Raw genomic sequence first — 19,604 nt, 5'->3', positions numbered from 1 at the left:
CAGTCAAACCAGAAACACTCAAACTCACAGAAGAAAAAGTGCGGAAGAGCCTCGAACACATGGGTACTGGGGAAAATTTCCTGAAGAGAACAATGGCTTATGCTCTAAGACCAACCATCAACAAATGGGACTTCATAAAACTGCAAAGCTTTTATAAGGCAAAGGCCACTGTCATTAGGACAAAACAGCAATCAACAGATTGGGAAGAGATCTTTACCAATCCTACATCTGATAGAGGGTATCCAAAATATACAAAGAACTCAAGAAGATAGACCTTATAGAGCCAAATTATCCTATTATAAATGAGATACAGAGCTAAAAAAAGAAGAATTCTCAGCTGAAGAATGTCAAATTGCTGAGAAGTACCTACACAAATGTTCAACATCCTTTGTCAACAGAGAAACGCATATCAAAACAACCCTGAAATTCCAACTCACACCAGTCAGAATGACTAAGGTAAAAAACTCAGGTGAAAAGAGATGCTGGCGTGGATGTGGAGAAAGAGGAAAACTCCTCCACTTTGGTGGGATTGCAAGCTGGTACAACCACTCTTGAAATCAGTGAGGAGGTTCCTCAGAAAACTGGACATAATACTACCTGAGGATCCAGCTATACCACTCCTGGGCATGTACCCAAAAGCTGCTCCAACATATAACAATGACACATGCTCCACTCTGTTCATAGCAGACTTCAAATAGTCAGAATCTGGAAAGAACCTAGATGTCCTTCAACAGAGGAATGGATACAGAAAATGTGACTGTGCAGTAGTCAGTGTGTTATGGAGGCCTGAAGCAGAGTTGTGGGGATGAGCTGTCTCTGTCACTCTGTATTCACTTCTGGACTCATGGCTTCTTAATTCTGTTGCTGCCTCTAAGCAGATCACATATCCACTGAGTGTATACAGCAGGGCAGGTGCTCTGGGTTCCTCTACTTCCTTCAGGATCTCTGTCTCCTCAGCTCCCGCAACTCCTGGACACAGGCATCTTGGATGACATTCGCTCTGTGTAGGGAGGTTCTCTCAAATCTGTTTTTATTTCTCAGTTTCCTTAGTAATCACCAGCAATCCTTGGATCTTTAATCCAGGGACGTCTGAGTCCAGTGCAGAGCAATGAACTGGGCCACAGCTATTCTGGAACAGCTGCCCAGCATGGATATCCCTACAGGGCATGGGAAGAATGAACATGGGCAGACCAACTTCCCAGAATCTTCCCTCAGTTCTCAGAAAATAATTTCGTCTCTAGTTCAATCCCAATAGCACACAGCCACTCGAAATTCCTACCTGGCTCTCTCCTCTTGTGCTACTGTCTGTATCCTCAGTAAGATGCTCTCTACTCTCTGGTATTGTCCTCAGGGACCACAGAGTCTCCAAAAGCACTGGAAACAGCCACAAAGAAGGGGCCTGTTGGCAGAAAGCTGGAGGACTCATGCTTGTGTATGCTGGCCCTGTGCTGGCATGGCCTCTCAGGCTGACTCCTCCAGAGTAATCCACTGCTCCATTTAACCTTCTCTAGCATCCTTGCCCAGCCTCAGGAAACTGCCCTCTGCTGTCTACATGTAGTCCAATTTTTGAGGAATCCATGTAGGGAACAGACAGGATGGAGTTTTTACTCAGACAATACCTATATTATCACCAATCCCATGAATATGGGTACTCATAATTGTTGAGGGAAGGGAACAGTCTTCATAGCACACTATAGTCACAGGCTTTCCCACCTATAGTTTAGTTCCTGAATAATCACTTGAAGGCTTATTATTAAGTTATAAATGCCTAGGCCATAACTTAGGCTTGTTTCCTGACTATCTCATGAATTATTTAACCCATTTAAACTAAACTGTCTCTGTCAAGTTCTCAGTTTGCACTCCGTGATGTCAGAGGTACAACTAAGCATTTGTCTAGGATGAGTCTTCCACCTCTGACTCTCTTCTGTATTTCCAATCTTGTCCTGGAAGTCCCACCTCCTATTTCCAGCCCTTTGCTGATAAGCCAACAGTTTTAGTTGACAGATGGTGCCTCCAGTCAGCACACAAGCGGATATCTCTAGTGCATACCGTACAGAAATCTACTAGGTTACAATCACTTTACTGTTACCCAAGCATGGTGGTCTCTGGCACTGGGAGGCAGCAACACAAGCCGGGTAAACCTTTGGCATTCCTGTTCAGGCTCCTCCAGCACCATTTTGTCTTTGTGTGACCCTGGGCATATCATGGCACTGTCCTCAGAGATGCTCTTGTGTGATTCTCTAGAGCATGGGCTCTTGCCTTCTGAGGCTCAGGGCTTGTGCTCCAACCGTGAGTTTCTTAGTGGAATCCTATAGTCGGTCAAAGGTGTTCTTAACATAAACTTGGGAGATGCAAGTTTTCCTCGTGCATGTGTGTGAAGGTATCTTTGGAGGCCCATGTGTTGGATACATGGAGCTGAAATTATAACAGTTGTGAGTCACCCTGGGTGTGTACAGGGAGGTGAAGTGCCAGCCTCTTTTATCAGCAGAAAAGGCTCTTAATGAATCTTTCCAACTCCCCAAACTCCAGATTTTTATGTTGACAGGATGCTAATTTAGTCTTGTGGTCTTCTCACCCATGGTCTACCTAACTGTGTGATAAGCATGTAAAAAATTGTCACAATCACAGAAAATTCCAACTGCATCAATTAAATGACATCCTTAAGTTTTCTACTGTCAGAAGGTGATTGACAACTATTTCTGGTTATAGACTGATTGCCACTTTCTACAGGATTCTAAAGATAGACATTTCTGCGTAAGTGGCCAGCTATTGTGGCTATTCTCTGTGGCTGATATTAATTCAGACACAAATGCCTAAAAGCAGAAACCATGGACCTTTCAATACAGAGGACCGTTTTTATTATGGGCCGACTTCATGGTTCATTTCTGTAGGTATTGGTTGATACCACTGCTTTAGAATGGACCCAATAAATGGGTTTTCCCCTCTCCCTGTACAATATCTGTCGTCATATACTTCTGCTGTCTTGACCTTGCATTGAGACTTTTTTCTGGGGAAGTGGTGTCAGTGCCTAGGTGACTGAGTTACCAGTGACACCAACTGACTCTCCTTGCCGCATTTACACAGGAGTGGAGTTGGTGGATGGAGGGCACTTGCGATGCACCTTACACTGATTGCTTGACTCCTGTTGGAGAGAGGAACTGTTCCCAGTGAGGAAGTTCTCCACACTGACTCATCTACTCTTCTTGCACAACAAACGGTCAGGGAAAACTGCTGGGTGTTCCTGAGATCAGAACGCATGTTACTTCTCATGTTGCTCCCAGTCCAGGTGGCTGATGATGCGACTTGTGTCTCTGGTGCTACTTTTCTGCTAATCTCAGGGGCCTCTTCCATGAAGGAGACCTGAGAACAAGGGGTTTTTGAAAGATCACCAAGTGTTAGCCATGTGCCTTCCCCATGGCTTGAGCAAGGAGGCATCACTTGTGTATTTAGCTTACTTCCACTGTGTAGAGCTCCAGAAACTTCTCCTGCCCTCTGCACCACGAAGATGTAGCTGGTCTCAGGCTCTGTCCCTTGTTGAGTGTCTTCCCAGGAGTCCTCTGATAGCTGCAGCACAGGGTCATAGGGTTATTTATACAGTAAAGGCATTACACATGCCGCCTTGGGACACAAAGCTGCAGTAACAGCAACATCCTACAGGGTTTTTATAACTGTGGATGGGATGCTAATTAATGTCTTGCAGTCTTCTCAGCTCTGTAGTGAGGGTGGACCATATTCTCACAGCTACAGAAAGATCCAACTGTATTGATAAAATGACATCTTAACTTTTCTAATGTCAGAAGGGGATAGACAACTATTTCTGGTAATAGAGTGATGTCTACCTTCCCTTGTTCTTTAATAGTAGAGGAATCCTATAGAAGGCATTCAAATTATCCCTTTTTTCCTGTTTAGATTATTCATTATATATTTTAATTGGATATATATCATATTTCCATTTGAAATGTTATCACCTTTCAAAATTTTCCCCCTGCAAATGCACTATCCCATCTTCCCTTATCCTCCTTCTATGAGGGTTGCTCACCCACCCTCCCATCCCTGACTTACAACCCTAGCATTCCTCTACTCTGTGGCATCAAGCCTTCCCAGAACCAAGGGGCTCCCCTCTCATTGATAAGGCCCCTTCAGCTCCTTCAGTCCTTCCTCTAATTCCTCTATTGGGGTCCCTGTGATCAGTCCGATGGTTGACCTCAAGCATCCACATCTATATTGGTCAGGATCTGGCAAAGCCTCTCAGGAGACAGTTGTATCAGGCTCCTATCAGCAAGCACTTCATGGCATCTACCTTGGAAGTTGATAGACACCTATTTCTGGTTTTGCTACTTTCCCCAGGTGTATAATAGTAGATAAATCCTCTAAAAGGCACTCAAATTATTCCTTAAATAGAGCCCCTATTTATCCACAGTACATTTTAAGATCCAAAGAGCTGAACGGTTTCCTGTTTCAGCATCTTCATAATTATTTATCATTACACAGTTAAAAGATGATTGGGAAGGGATAAAAAATTCATACAAATTCTAGTTATCCATCTGCTACATTTATATTTGTATATTTATTTTTTATGTACAGAAACAAGTTCTGTTCTTAGCCCAGAGTGGAATGGAATATTCTATGTAAATTTCAAATAATTGTTAACAATAAAACAGCATGTAATGTAGAAGAGTGGATCTCGTTCTTTAGTTCTGCCTGCCCAACAACCACCTGCAAAGAGACAGACGCCCTTTAGGACCTGGTCCACTGGGATTGCTATTGGACAAGTAGGGAAACGAACAGGAGACATAGGTTAGAATCTGCAAATTGAAGTGCATTTGTTCGAGTAGAATCAGCTGCCATTGGAGTTCTCATAAATGTCACCCTATGAATCTAGTGTGAAAGGACAAAAATTTGCCTGAGTTTGAATTGGAAATGCTTGCACATTGCTGACACATCAAACATCTATACAACTACCTTAAGACCACGTGTGGGGATCCTCAAAATGGGAAAGTATATCTTCCCTGAGATCCAGGCATCCCAACATTGGGTACAGGACAAAGGAAAGAATGTCAGAATGTCAGTGACACTTGTGTCCTGTCCCAGAGAACTATTCATGACAGCCAAGCTATGGAGTCAACCAGTGTGCGGAGAACTGATACATACAGTACAGGATCCCTCACACCACCTAGAGGGACCTGCCCAGTGGTGCGTGCTGGCTGTGCCTCCACAGGAAGAGATTGTTTATAGTTTCTTCCCACAGTGCTTTGGTTTCAGGAGGCCAAGGCTACTGTCATCATGGAAGGCTCTCCATCTCTGCCTCACAGGACAGCACTGAGCATCCATGTGCCCTGAAGAAAGTTCTGCCTTCTCCACAGGATATGAATGGCAGGGCAGAAACACAAGTTGTGGATAAACCAGACTCCATGCTACACAACAGCAGTGCTTTGTGAGCAGAAGTCAGGCACTGGGGACTATCTCGCTGTCCCATTATAAGGAGCTTTTGGAAGATACTGAGATAGGGAGTAATGGGAGCATTTCAAAATGAATTAAAGCCTAATTCTTTAACAAGGTGCCTGTCCTGCATCCACATGTCTATTCAGGAAGAATGCATTTAGGCCTTCAAATTTAGGAGGCACAAACATGTCACCAAAGTCCCAAGCATTCTGAGCAGTAGGGCAATGAGTTGTAAGACAGGCTAGGATATACAGCAAGACCTGCTTAAAAAATAATGGGGGGTATATAGGAAAAATGGGAGAGGGATACTGAGAATTGTCATCAACATGAATAGACTCTAGGCACATTATGCTGAGAAAAATAAACTATGAAACAGACAGCAAATTTACCCAGTTGAAGCATAAAACACAAATTTCCACTAGTGATAAACAATAGCAGGATGGAGAGATGTCTCTAGGATGCATTCTAGGCAAGGATTCGAGGAAGAAGACTGCAGAGATCCAGTGCACTGGATGAAGACCTCAGTGCATCAAGCAGATTAGAGGTGTTCTCACCACTGGGAAAATGGTGCCTTTGGAAGATAGTCATGCTAACTACTTCCAAAATCAGGATGTTTATACGGATATAAAATAGGACACCACAACACGTGGTTCTAACAGAGAAAGTTTACTAGAAAAAAACAGCCTCTCTATTCAGAGTTGTTTACACCATAGAGATTTGTCCAGATTGCAGCATACGAGACTCTTGGTTCCACTTGTGCCTAAGCATATCTTAAACCCAGCTCTCCGTGGATATCCTCAATGGCCGATATTACCTCGAGCCCACAATGCCTAAAATCAGAAACTGTTTAACCTTTCAATATCAGAACTGTTTTCTATGGGCCATCTTCATGGTTCATTTCTGTAGGTATTGGTAGATGCCACGGCTTTAGAAGGCACCCAATAAAAGTGTTCCCCACTGCCCCTGTACAGTATCTGTCAGTGTTATATATGTCTTAATCTTGCATATGGCACTATTTCTTGAGACTTTTTTTTACTGGGAAAATGGTGTCAATTCCTAAGTGATTGAGAGAGCATTAACACCAACTGACTCTCCTTGCCCCATTTACACAGAAGTGGAGTTGGTGGATGGAGGTGACCTGAGATGCACCTTACACGGATCACATGACTCCTGGTGGAGAGAGGAACTGTTCCCAGTGAGGACGTTCTCCACCACGACTGATCTACTCTTCTTGCACAACAAACAGTCAGGGAAAACTGCTGGGTGTTCCTGAGAGCAGGACACAGTTTACTTCCCATGACGCTTCCAGTGCAGGTGGCTGACGATGCGACTTCCTTCTCTTTTGCTACTTCTCTGCACATCATCAGGGACCTCTTACATCAAAGAGACCTGAAAACAAGGGGTGTTTGAAAGATCACAAGTGTTAGCCAATCATGCCTTTCCTTTGTCTTGAGCAAGGGAGCAGCCCCTGTATTCTCACTTTCCATCCAGTGCATAGGGCTTCAGGAGGATCTGCTGCCCTAAGCACCATGCAGATGTAGCTGGTCTCAGGCTCTGTCCCTTGTTGAGTGTGAGATCAAGAGTCCTTTGGTAGCTGAAGCACAGGGTCATAGGGCAAACACCCCATAAAGGCACTTGGCTTGATGCCCGAAGACAAATGCAGTGACAGCAACATCCCTACAGGGCATCAGAGAGAAAACAGCTTTGATCTTATTCGATGCTGTTGAAAATAAGAAAGGCAGGGCATAGGTGAGTATGGGAGTAAGGAGGAGTACAGATCTGACCATTTAATTCCCTGAGTTTCCTCAGGTGAGGGGGGTGGCAGGAGACCATAAGCCCTGCAAAGGAAGTCCCCTGTCATCAGACCAGAGGGCCTTAGTTGTTTCTCCATCCCCACGTGCTTATCCATGGTCATGCTCGGAAGCAGCTCCCGCTCAGACTTCAAGTATCCAATGTTCCAGACTTGCCCTTGTCTCCACTCAAACACACATGGTGGGCTTCACCGTGCCTGATCTGAGATGCCCTGCCATAGTGTGCATAGTGGCGTGTTCGACATCACATTTTTCCTATGAAGCAATAGAAGAGGTTAATGTTTGAGATGAGGGTGTAGACAAGAGAACTGATTTGGAGGGATTACTATAGTAACAGGAAATCTATTACTTTGTTTATAATGCAGATTCTCTCCATTTCAAACAAGTTTCACTAGCAGCAACACTGACAAAGAACTTTTGAAATTGTGTGTGTGTGTGTGTGTGTGTGTGTGTGTGTGTGTTCCTGTCTGTCCAGATATCATGTGCAGAAGCGTTCACACAGATGACTCAGGCTGCACCGCACCAGGCACGCTCACCAATAATAACTCACCAAATGGGCTGAGTTGTGAAGGTTTCTGAATCTTGGTGGGTTAGATGCAAGCTGTCTAACAAGCCAGGATGGTTTTGAGAGCTGGATCATAAGCAAGAGACTCACCTGTTAGTGTAAACTCTTCCTTCCATTATGAGCGCTAGATGGACCATCCGTGCACCATCTTCGCTCTGTTTCTGGCTCCAATCTGGTCAGCAACAGTTATGTTGCACATACAGGTCAGGCACTCTGAGGTCCTTCACTGCTTCCACTGCCCATTGTTTCTTCTAAGGTCTCACAGGTCCATCTGGAGACCGGCAGCTGATGATCTCACCATGCCTGGAAAGTCCTGTAAGGCTTGTGTTCTTAATGATGACATGCATGCCATGGTAACCTTGTTTTCAGCATTTCTAAGCCCTATGAAGCACCTCAGTTGGCAGGCACAATTAGGGAACCAGCAGCCATCATGAAAACCAACCTAGAAGTGTAAGGAAAATCAAGAGCTTAGATCTTCCTCCCAGAACCCTTCCTCAGCCCTCAGGTCTCAGGGGATCTGGGAAGGGTGTGACATCACTGAAACACACACTATTAATCTGCAGACAGAAAGAGTTGTCCATTAGTTTCAGACTGTGATGTAGATGAATTCTGACTGGCACCCAACTCTGGCTCTCTTCTGTGCCTGTCTGCGCGCTCAGCAAATTGATCTTCGTGCTCTGGTATCTTGCAGGGAGCTCTGTGCCTCCAAGTGCTCTGTAAAAGGACACAAAATGGGGACCCTTAGAAAACTTCAGGACTCATGCATGGCTCTGCTGGCACTGTGCTGCCATGGGACTTCAAGTTTATTCCTCCCCAGTGTTCCACTGATCCTTTCAGCCACTCTTTTCCAGCATTCCCACCGAGGCTCCAGACACTCTCCTCTGCTCTCTCCATGTGGTTTAGGTCCTCACAAAGGATACAGTCGAACTGGATTGTCTGTGTGAACATGTGTTATCACCTACCCTTAAAATGTTTATTCTTATAACCCGTTTATTTCAAAACATACCATTTATTAGTAAATAGTTCCATGAAATGCTGCCAAAGCTAGAGACCTCAATCCATTCCCCAAGACAGATATAGTGTAAAGACATAAATGACTCTGGCTAGTTAACCTCCATGCACATAGAGTAAATATTTTTTCTTTAAAAAGTGACACTATTTAAAATATGAAAGCCTAAGGGTAGAGGTGTACTGTAGCCTGTACACCTACCTGTTACCACGACTGCCTCCATGGCTCCTTTTACTTCATAGGTGGGACTCTGTTGCTGGCGGGGTGTACCTTCTTTTGGATCGGTAGACAGCAACATAAACTCCCCAGTCCTTTTAGAAAGCCACTCTTCAAGGTCTTCCAGACACGCCTTCTAAAGGGGGCCCTGGGTGGAGTCTGACTCCTGCCACGGAACTGTTCCCGAGGAGCACGTGGGGAGGATGGGATGGACTCTCTTTCTTTTATAGCAGGACCCTCACCCTTGGTCGCCATGGTGGAGAATGGTGGTGATTTCTCTTGTAAGTTCCTGTTGTCCACTGCTCCAGCTGTAAGCACATTATGGAGGTGTCCTGTGGACTGGTCCTCCTGAAGGGAGTTTGGTGGAACAGTTGTTTTAAGCTTTCCACTCGGTAAGATGGTGGTCTTATATTGGTCTTCTTCCTGGGAGGCATGATAAGATAGTAAGAATGCCTTCCTCTTTGAATAGGTAGAGCCATATTTGAATGAACTCATGAATGATTGGGAGGAGAAGTTTGTCAGTGATGGATCTGAAGAATTTCTTTCCAAGCTACCTTCCGAGCTGTCCCTGCTTTCTGTTTTTCCCCAGGCACTCCTCATGCCGAGAGACTTGTGAAGCCGTGGGGAGTTTCTTGGAACTGGCCTTGTATTCTTCTTGAGGCAGTTCAAGGTAGGTGGCATAGTGTGCCTCACTATAGTTCTTTTCCCCTTGTTAAGACTTTCTGATTTGTTGAAGCAGTTCAAGTTAGGTGGCATAGTGTGCCTCATTGTAGTTATTTTTCCCTTGTTAAGACTTTCTGATGCATTGGGCGAATAGAAGGTTGTAAGGGTAGGCTCACTGGATCCCCTACTCAGAATTGTCTGGTTTTCCATGGATGACCCTGTGCTTTGCAAAGTTTGAGCACTCTGTGTGGGATGAGACTTTTTGATGGACTTGTCTTCCGAGCATGCCTTCTGTTTGAGCATTAAGTAAGTAGCCATTACCTGGTCAAACTTTTGCTCCCTCAAGCTTTCCCTTATTTGACCTTGTTCGTACCCCATGTCGCCCATCATGACTAGTATAGTGGGGTCGGGGTGGCTGTCAGTGTTTCCTCCCAATGAACTGGGAGAAGCTTCATTCTCATTTTTAAGCCAGTTCAATCTTAAAATTTCATTGGCTCTTGGCCTTTCCCCAGGGTTGACAGATAGCAATTTGGATATTACATCCCAGAGTTCTCGTGAGAGTCTGAAGTTCATGGAGTACTTTCCTGCCAAGATTTTCTCCTTTACTGCTTCATAGGTAAATCCCTCAAATGGGAGGTACCCTGTAGCCATATAGTAAAGAACAACTCCCAAGCTCCAGACGTCGATTGCCTGGCCATCGTATCCTTTAAAATCAAATAGTTCTGGAGCACAGTAAGGGAGGGTCCCACATAATGTTATTAACTTCTGACCCATGACTATCTTGGTGCTCAATCCGAAATCGCTCAGTTTTACGTTTCCTTTGTGGTCCAATAAAATGTTTTCTGGTTTTATATCCCTATGGACAATCCCTCTCTGGTGACAGTACTGGAGTGCTAAAACAATCTGTCTAAACAGTCTGTTGCACTCCTCCTCGGGTAAGTATCCAAAATCCACAATCCTCGTCAGCAGCTCTCCTCCCACCGCGTGCTCCAGGACGATGAAAATGTTTTTGTTGGTGTCAACTATGTGTAAAAGTTTAATGATATGGGGGTGGTCGAGGGATTTCATGATTTCAATTTCAGTTCTGACCATGTTTCTTTTCTTGCTTTTGGGGAGAACTTTTATAGCTACCTTTGTATGGGTGAGGAGATGGGTAGCAAGTTTGACCTCCCCAAATGCTCCCTGGCCAAGGCTTGCTAGTATTCTGTAATGATCTGTTAAGGCATCTTCCTGAAAGGGGCTGGACCTGAGGTCTTGACACACTTGCCACCTCTTCATCTTCGTCGATTGTCCACACCAACTAGTGATGCAAGATAAAAGTGAGTGAAAGTGAGTCTAATAGAAACATTTATAGCCTTCAATTCCTGTACTGATACAAACAAAATGATGGTCCAAATAATCTAATGATGTATGTCAAACTCATAGAAATATAAGAACAAGCCAAATCCAAAAGAATTAGAATTCCAGTTCAGAATATGAATTGAGGAACTGGAGACTAAAGTAATGCAAGGACCAATGTAGCTCTTTTAGTTTGGAATTCATAGCTGTGATTAGATGCCAGGACTAAGGCAACTCTTATACAGGATAACATTTCGTTGGAGCTGACTTATAGGTGCAGAGGTTCAGTCCATTACCACCAACGTAAGAACATGGCAGCATCTAGGCAGACATGGAGCAAGAGGAGCTGAGGGTTCTACATCTTCATCAGAAGGTTGCTATGAAAAGACTGACTCTATTAGTAAGCCAGGAGTAGGACATCAAAAGCCACCTGGACAGTGACATACTTCATCCTACATGGTGACACCCGTTAATAGTTCCACTCCCTGGGCCAAGTATATTCAAACCGCTCCGGTAACAATTTCTTTATTTTAAGAATAAATATAGCTGATGTAATCTTAACCAAAATAACTTATAGAAGTAGGAAGATATGCATTCATCACACCAGAGAGAAGAAATTCAGATAAACAATCACTAGGGAAGTTTTACAAACATTCCAGTGAAATGGAAAAATCTTGAAGAAATTGATGAACCTCTAAACACACATGAAACTACCAACTAAGAACTAAGAAGAGGGAAAACATCTAAACTGAAAGTTTGTAAGTGCTAGAGGCAGTCGATGGCAAGCAGGAACAGTGCTCTCTGGGCACAGTAGGGCAGTTACATATAAGATCTTACAGCATTGTGACCTGCTCAGGCTCAAGTCAGTCAAAAGCTCAGCATGAAGAGGGGAGGTGGACAAGAAATCACATACCTAGCTGATGAGCTCGTCAAAATTGATAGCTGACAGGGAGCTACCAATTTTAAGGGTGTGGCCCCTGAAGAGTTTGGGCAGACCACTCTTTTGTGTAAGGACACATATCTAAGAGCCTAAGGACAAGAGAAAATGTACTTGATGGTCAGAAACTAAACAAAATGAAAGACCCAAATCTGAAGGGTAAGAAAATCGGTGTGGAGGACCTAGAAGGAGGGGAAATAGTAAATATGACCAAAAATATCATGCAAAATTCTCACGGGATTTCAAATTTCAAACAAAAATCAACAAAATCGACATTGTAATTTAAAAGAATCTCTCAACAGCAATAGCAACAAAAAAAGCCAGACCAGAAAAACTCATTTGTGATTTCTATCAAATCTTTTTTAAAAAAAAATCCCACGCCAATGATTCTCAGACTATTCATTAAAATAGAAAGGAGAATCTATAGAGTCATCCTTTGAGCCTGAATCAATCAGATACTGAAGCCAAGTGGTTACAGTAAGAAGAGAAAAGTATAATGAACACTTGTGAACACAGAAACAACAATCCTTCCTGTGCTTAATACCTCATAGAGAATTCAAGAGCATCTAATAAGACAAAACTTCGTGATCAAGATGGGTCACCCAGTCACACTTGTGGTGCAAAACCCACCAACTGATTAACAATAATGCATAGAAACAGAAGGACAAGATTCACATGCTCAGCTGAAATGTAAAATTGCCTTTTAAAAAGAGCATGGATCTGGAAATCACCCTATCAAGTCCCACACAGATATCGACTCCCAAGTGTTGAAGCATAGGTAGGGGAAGGAGCCTGCAGTAAAAGAAATTGATTAGGAATGTGAAGGAGAAAGAAGGAGGTAGGGGTACCCGTTGTCCGAGTAGCTGAATATTATCAAAGTACATTATGTGCATATACAGTAATGTTTTGCTGAAATGTCTTATTATATTTTCTTAATGTTTATTAACAAAAATTCTAAAAAGTAAATGAAAGGCAATTAAAAAGTGTACGCAAAAAGGACAAATTGAAGATAATGAAGAAATGAAATTATGAAAAAAATGAAAGACTAAAATCAAAGACAATTTAAAGTAAAATGGAAAACAAAAACCAGTAGAAGCAAACCTCAAGAAGTAACAGATAAAGGGCTTACCGGGGCAAATCCAAATATAACCAGAATCGGAGTACAAAAGTTCACCAGTATCCGAGTCCAAACCTTTGCCAGAATCCGAGTCCAAAACCTTCACCAGTATCCGAGTCCAAACCTTTGCCAGAATCCGAGTCCAAAATGTTCACCAGTATCCGAGTCCAAACCTTTGCCAAAATCCAAGTCCAAAATGCCACCAATATCCGAGTCCAAAATTTTCACCAAAGTCCAAGTCTCACAAGTAACCACCAACCCGCTCTCCGCACTAGAAGGACAGCAACCAGCCTTGGGCAGTGCATTATATAGGTAGGTGGCTGCCATCTGTCACAGTGGTTCTTTGTGAGGTCAGAGCAAGACATGGACCAATGAGGGATGGGCACTCTCCTGCCTCAGAGGACTGTATTAGCTACTCTGCAGTTACTGCTACCAAGTGCCTAACCAGGAGCAATGTAATGGCTCATTTTGGCTCACACGTTAGGGAACATGGAAAGCATGGTATACAGTGTTAACATGTGGCTGTTCATCCTGTACTGCTGGTCAATCCATGTCCAATGCCAGGTCATAACACTGCTTCCTAGACCAAGGACCCATCTCCTAAAAGCTTCCCATGACAGTATCACCAGCTAGATACCACGTGATCAGACACAATTTTATAGGCAATTTTTTTTAAATGCAGACCACAGCAAAGACTGCCTCCACTTTAGAGGATATAGAAACAGCAATATGGATAATGATAATACAGGCCCCAAAGCTTTATGCTTCACTAGGTATAGACTCTAATATTTACCAGTAAGCAAGGGAACCTAGAGGATGCTCCAATGTCCTTTGCCAATAGCACCAAAAATACTGTGCTATCAACTGGCTGTTACACATCAATGTTCAAGTAGTCATTCCTTTGGCTATACTTGGTGCCCAAAGTATGCCCCTGTCATTGTCCTTCTGTGACAAAATACCCTTTCTCAAATACCCTAGGACAAGTTTCTAAAGTATGTGGGACTGTGACAAAGGGAGTTTTGTTATGGCCTACCCAAAACCTCTTATTAGATTTCTCATCAGAGACAGAGAACTCCAGGAGACAGAGGGCAGCCATCTACAGGATGATCAAGAAAGAAGGTCAGCCTAGAATCCTACATACAGCAAAAGCTGTACACATTCTTCAAATGTCAAATCTCATCCTGTTCTACAAGAAATTGCCTTAGACTGGGAAATTTATGAACAAAAGTAATTCAATTCTTGTACTTCTGGAGATTGGTAAGTTAAAGGCAGGATTTTCAGTATGTTTGATCTATATTAAGAGCCCGGATATATGAGAACTGCTTTCTTGCTCTAACATGTCATTTTGTTGGGATTTCTTACATGATTCTGGGAAGCCTAAACTCTCAATTCTTTGTTTTTCATATATATATATATATATATATATATATATATATATATATGAAAAAATTATGTACATACTAAATATGTATATATAACGTAAAAATTCCTCCTCTCCATCCACCCTCTATGAGGGTTAAGGTTAGCATTAGTGTTAGTGTTAGGATTAAGATTTAACATCCCTCCTGCTGTAGCATTCTCCTTTTTGGGGAATCAAGAAACAACAGGACCAAGCACATACCCTACCACTGGGTCAGACAAAACAGTCCTCTGCTCCACATGTAGTGAGGACCAGATCATGTAAGCTCTTTGTTTATGCCTTAGTCCCTGGGAGCTCTGATGGGTCTGGTAGTTGATACTGTTGTTCTTCCTATGGTTTTGAAATCCCCTTCAGCTCCTTCAGTCCTTCCCCTAACACTTCCATAGAGGTTCCCTAGCTCAGTCCAATGTTTGCTGTGTCTGCATCTGTGTCAGGTGATTGTATATCCCCTCAGAGGGCAGCCAAATCAGACCCATGTCTGTAAACAAACATGGCATCTGCAATAGTGTCAGGGTTTGGTGTCGGGCCATTTTCTATAGGGGACACATTCTGTCATGATGCTGAACCCCCTTGGTTGGCACCACAAAGGCCCCAAATAGAACTGAAGACTCAACATAGATTTGGAGGGACACATGTTCCAACATCAAGTGCCACATACTAGAGCTGGTTACTATTAGATGTGCGGTGCCTGAGGAAAGTCATTACAGTCCCACTGACAGACATCAAGCAGGATCTCAAAGACAAAGAAGAAAGGCCTTATATAAGTTCTCAGGATACACCAGTTACTAAAGTTGTCATACTTAGATGAGGAAGCTCCAGTAGCAGGGTATGATATTTGCCTGAAGATAATTGATATGAATGTTTTAAGGGCTAATAGACACTTTAGGCAGACACACAGCAGGTGAATTCTGAGAGAGATAGTATCTTGTCTGAGAGTGAATGGGGTCCTTTTTATAAGCACTAGGAAATATGATCTGGCCTTGTCTCCTGGGAAGTTAGTTTGGCATATTTCTTGAATAATTAGGAGGACAGAGAACACTGTTTTCTGACTTGGTTTGCTTTGTTTTCTGAAACCAACCATTGGGCAAGGGACCCAGGGCTATTTGAGTTAGGTCCTAAATGCTTGTAAATTGCATCACAAATACTGTCCTGCTTCAAGGGGGCAAGGAGATGAACATGGATCTGGAAATCACCCTAGCAATCAAGTCCCACACAGATATTGACACCCAAGTGGTGAAGCCTAGGTATGGGAAGGGGCCTACAGTAAGAGGAGTTGATTAGGAATGTGAAGGAGAAAGAAGGAGGTAGGGGTACCCGTTGTCAGAGTAGCTGAATATTATCAAAGTACATTATGTACATATACAATAATGTTTTGCTGAAATGTCTTACTATATATCTTTAATGTTTATTAACAAACTCTAAAAAGTAAATGAAAGGCAATGAAAATGTGTACGCAGAAAAGGACAAATTGAAGATAATTAATGAAGAAATGAAATTATGCAAAAATGAATGTCTAAAATCAAAGACAAATTAAAGAAAGTAAAATGAAAAACAAAAACCAGTACCAGCAAACCTCAAGAAGTAACAGATAAGGGGCTTACCCGGGCAAATCCAAATGTAACCAGAATCCGAGTCCAAAACGTTCATCAGTATCCGAGTCCAAACCGTTGCCAGAATCCAAGCCCAAAACGTTCACCAGTATCCGAGTCTAAACCTTTGCCAGAATCCGAGTCCAAAACCTTCACCAGTATCCGAGTCCAAACCTTTGCCAGAATCCGAGTCCAAAACATTCACCAGTATCCGAGTCCAAACCTTTGCCAAAATCCAAGTCCAAAACATTCACCAGTATCCAAGTCCAAAATTTTCACCAAAGTCCAAGCCTCACAAGTAACCACCAACCCGCTCTCCGCACTAGAAGGACAGCAACCAGCCTTGGGCAGTGCATTATATAGATAGGTGGCTGCCGACTGTCACAATGGTTCTTTGTGAGGTCAGAGCAAGACATGGACCAATGAGGGATGGGCACTCTCCTGCCTCAGAGGACTGTATTAGCTACTCTGCAGTTACTGCTACCAAGTGCCTAACCAGGAGCAATGTAATGGCTCATTTTGGCTCACACGTTAGGGAACACGGAAAGCATGGTATACAGTGCTAACATGTGGCTGTTCATCCTGTACTGCTGGTCAATCCATGTCCAATGCCAGGTCATAACACTGCTTCCTAGACCAAGGGCCCATCTCCTAAAAGCTTCCCATGACAGTATCACCAGCTAGATACCACGTGATCAGACACAATTTTATAGGCAATTTTTTTTAAATGCAGACCACAGCAAAGACTGTCTCCACTTTAAAGGATATAGAAACAGCAATATGGATAATGATAATACAGGCCCCAAAGCTTTATGCTTCACTGGGTATAGACTCTAATATTTACCAGTAAGCAAGGGGACCTAGAGGATGCTCCAATGTCCTTTGTCAATAGCACCAAAATCACTGTGCTATCAACTGGCTGTTACACATCAATGTTCAAGTAGTCATTCCTTTGGCTATACTTGGTGTCTAAAGTATGCCCCTGTCATTGTCCTTCTGTGACAAAATACCCTTTCTCAAATACCCTAGGACAAGTTTCTAAAGTATGTGGGTCTGTGACAAATGGAGTTTTGTTATATCCTACTCTAAAGACGCATTCGATTTCTAATCAGAGACAGAGAAGCCCAGGAGACAGAAGGCAGTCATTTACAGGATGATCAAGAAAGAAGGTCAGCCTAGAATCCTACATACAGCAAAAGCTGTAGGCATGGGAGGCAGACAGTCTTCAAATGTCAAATCTCATCCTGATCTATAACAAATTGCCTTGGACTGGGAAATTTATCAACAAAAGTAATTGAATTCTTTTCCATCTGGAGATTGGTAAGTCAAAAGCAGGATTTTCAGTATGTTTGATCTATATTAAGTGCCAGGATATATGAGAACTGCTTTCTTGCTCTAACATGCAATTTTGTTGTGATTTCTTACACGGTCCTGGGAAAGGCTAATCTCTCTTTCAATTCTCTGTTTTTCATATATATATATATATATATATATATATATGAAAAATGATATACATACTATATATGTATGTATAATGTAAAAATTCTTCCACTCCCTCCCCCGTCTAAGAGGGTTATAGTTAGCATTAGTATTAGTGTTAGGGTTAAGATTTAACATCCCTCCTGCTTTAGCTTTCTCCTTTCTCAGGGCATCAAGCCTCCACAGGATCAACCACATACCCTACCACTGAGGCCAGACAAAACCGTCTTCTGCTACACATGTAGTGAGGACCAGATCATGTAAGCTCATCGTTTTTGCCTTAGTCCCTATTTGTGGTAGTTGATACTGTTGTTCCTCCTATAGTTTTGAAATCCCCTTCAGCTCCTTCAGTCCTTCCCCTAACTCTTCCATAGAGGTCCCCTAGCTCAGTCCAATGTTTGCTGTGTCTGCATCTGTGTCAGGTGATTGTATATCCCCTCAGAGGGCAGCCAAATCAGACCCATGTCTGTAAACAAACATGGCATCTGCAATAGTGTCAGGGTTTGGTGTCGGGCCATTTTCTATAGGGGACACATTCTGTCATGATGCTGAACCCCCTTGGTTGGCACCACAAAGACCCCAAATAGAACTGAAGACTCAACATAGATTTGGAGGGACACATGTTCCAACATCAAGTGCCACATACTAGAGCTGGTTACTATTAGATGTGCGGTGCCTGAGGAAAGTCATTACAGTCCCACTGACAGACATCAAGCAGGATCTCAAAGACAAAGAAGAAAGGCCTTATATAAGTTCTCAGGATACACCAGTTACTAAAGTTGTCATACTTAGATGAGGAAGCTCCAGTAGCAGGGTATGATATTTGCCTGAAGATAATTGATATGAATGTTTTAAGGGCTAATAGACACTTTAGGCAGACACACAGCAGGTGAATTCTGAGAGAGATAGTATCTTGTCTGAGAGTGAATGGGGTCCTTTCTATAAGCACTAGGAAATATGATCTGGCCTTGTCTCCTGGGAAGTTAGTTTGGCATATTTCTTGAATAATTAGGAGGACAGAGAACACTGTTTTCTGACTTGGTTTGCTTTGTTTTCTGAAACCAACCATTGGGCAAGGGACCCAGGGCTGTTTGAGTTAGGTCCTAAATGCTTGTAAATTGCATCACAAATACTGTCCTGCTTCAAGGGGGCAAGGAGATGAACATGGATCTGGAAATCACCCTAGCAATCAAGTCCCACACAGATATTGACACCCAAGTGGTGAAGCCTAGGTATGGGAAGGGGCCTACAGTAAGAGGAGTTGATTAGGAATGTGAAGGAGAAAGAAGGAGGTAGGGGTACCCGTTGTCAGAGTAGCTGAATATTATCAAAGTACATTATGTGCATATACAATAATGTTTTGCTGAAATGTCTTACTATATATCTTTAATGTTTATTAACAAACTCTAAAAAGTAAATGAAAGGCAATGAAAATGTGTACGCAGAAAAGGACAAATTGAAGATAATTAATGAAGAAATGAAATTATGCAAAAATGAATGTCTAAAATCAAAGACAAATTAAAGAAAGTAAAATGAAAAACAAAAACCAGTACCAGCAAACCTCAAGAAGTAACAGATAAGGGGCTTACCCGGGCAAATCCAAATGTAACCAGAATCCGAGTCCAAAACGTTCACCAGTATCCGAGTCCAAACCGTTGCCAGAATCCAAGCCCAAAACGTTCACCAGTATCCGAGTCCAAACCTTTGCCAGAATCCGAGTCCAAAACCTTCACCAGTATCCGAGTCCAAACCTTTGCCAGAATCCGAGTCCAAAATGTTCACCAGTATCCGAGTCCAAACCTTTGCCAAAATCCAAGTCCAAAACATTCACCAGTATCCAAGTCCAAAATTTTCACCAAAGTCCAAGCCTCACAAGTAACCACCAACCCGCTCTCCGCACTAGAAGGACAGCAACCAGCCTTGGGCAGTGCATTATATAGGTAGGTGGCTGCCGACTGTCACAATGGTTCTTTGTGAGGTCAGAGCAAGACATGGACCAATGAGGGATGGGCACTCTC

The 19,604-nt window shown here is 42.9% G+C and overlaps 1 protein-coding gene across 16 annotated transcripts in view; it reads right to left on the bottom strand.

Annotated features, from left to right (window-relative positions):
• Positions 1 to 2,841: 2,841 nt before the first annotated feature.
• Positions 2,842 to 19,604, bottom strand: part of LOC120093063 (sperm motility kinase-like) — a 126,964-nt gene continuing 110,201 nt past the window's right edge. For 8 of the 16 annotated variants that reach the window (XM_063275880.1, XM_063275876.1, XM_039095144.2 and 5 more), the window contains 7 exons: positions 9,029 to 11,006; positions 8,367 to 8,532; positions 7,909 to 8,260; positions 6,923 to 7,508; positions 6,592 to 6,831; positions 3,456 to 3,564; positions 2,842 to 3,360 (listed from right to left, as the gene is read on the bottom strand). In XM_063275880.1, the coding sequence (XP_063131950.1) occupies positions 9,059 to 11,006 (1,948 nt within the window). In that variant the 3' untranslated portion in view covers positions 2,842 to 3,360; positions 3,456 to 3,564; positions 6,592 to 6,831; ... (2 more) ...; positions 8,367 to 8,532; positions 9,029 to 9,058. Of the gene's footprint in view, positions 3,361 to 3,455; positions 3,565 to 6,089; positions 6,832 to 6,922; positions 7,509 to 7,908; positions 8,261 to 8,366; positions 8,533 to 9,028; positions 11,007 to 19,175; positions 19,304 to 19,604 lie in introns of those variants that run through there. The other 8 variants (XM_063275879.1, XM_063275874.1, XM_063275878.1 and 5 more) reach the window with 5 other exon arrangements.

This window comes from Rattus norvegicus, chromosome 16, assembly GCF_036323735.1.
Source record: "Rattus norvegicus strain BN/NHsdMcwi chromosome 16, GRCr8, whole genome shotgun sequence".
In the NCBI taxonomy this organism is placed as follows: domain Eukaryota; kingdom Metazoa; phylum Chordata; class Mammalia; order Rodentia; family Muridae; genus Rattus; species Rattus norvegicus.
Note: the sequence above shows the minus strand (reverse complement) of the source record. Positions and strands in the feature narration are given on the sequence as shown.